The sequence below is a fragment of the Cyprinodon variegatus genome, unplaced genomic scaffold (assembly GCF_000732505.1).
Source record: "Cyprinodon variegatus isolate N-32 unplaced genomic scaffold, C_variegatus-1.0 Scaffold595, whole genome shotgun sequence".
In the NCBI taxonomy this organism is placed as follows: domain Eukaryota; kingdom Metazoa; phylum Chordata; class Actinopteri; order Cyprinodontiformes; family Cyprinodontidae; genus Cyprinodon; species Cyprinodon variegatus.
In genome coordinates, this window is record NW_015151048.1 from 160,712 (window position 1) to 161,344 (window position 633).

At 42.3% G+C, this 633-nt stretch overlaps 1 protein-coding gene across 1 annotated transcript in view; it reads right to left on the bottom strand.

Annotated features, from left to right (window-relative positions):
• Positions 1-313, bottom strand: part of ap4s1 (adaptor related protein complex 4 sigma 1 subunit) — a 6,194-nt gene extending 5,881 nt beyond the window's left edge. Inside the window, exons 1-2 of the mRNA XM_015392543.1 lie at positions 226-313; positions 36-193 (exon numbers count right to left, since the gene is read on the bottom strand). Coding sequence (XP_015248029.1) covers positions 36-173 — 138 coding nt within the window. The 5' untranslated portion in view covers positions 174-193; positions 226-313. The remainder of the gene's footprint in view (positions 1-35; positions 194-225) is intronic.
• Positions 314-633: the final 320 nt, after the last annotated feature.

The window sequence follows — 633 nt, forward strand, 5'->3', positions numbered from 1 at the left end:
GAGCCTCTCCTACCCCCAGCAGGCAGGATGTTTACCTGATGTTTGCTGCGGCTCAGGCAGCAGCGAACAGCCACCGCCTCCAGCGCTGCTCTCCTGCTCAGCTCCACCGGCTCGTAATACTTGGACAGTCTGGTCTGACCCTGCTGGTTCACCATCAGCACAAACTTGATCATCCTGTTGTCGTCGGCAGAACCATAGATATCCATGGATATCTATGGGCAGAACAACCACATTCACAGCACAGTGCTGCTCAGTTTCCCCCATAGACAACAGCGCAGCTGACAGGTGCAGTACTGCCACCCAGTGGACTGGAGGGAACAAAGACGTGACTGAATTATAAAAAATATAGAAAACCCCTTTATTGTCCCTCAATGGGCAAATTCTGGTGTTTACAGCCGAAAAAAGAATATAGAAAAAAATGGTCACACAAATGTGGACCTCAGAAGAATGTATAAGAATAAAATAATAGTGAAGAGTTAAAAAATAAACAAATAAAATACTGTAAAGTGTTTTAACAATATAAAACTGTTCACACAGAGAATAAATAACCAATACACAGCTATGGACATTTTTTATAGTAATGGATATTTGAAAATAACAGCAACATCAGAGATGTGCAAAAATGACAATAAC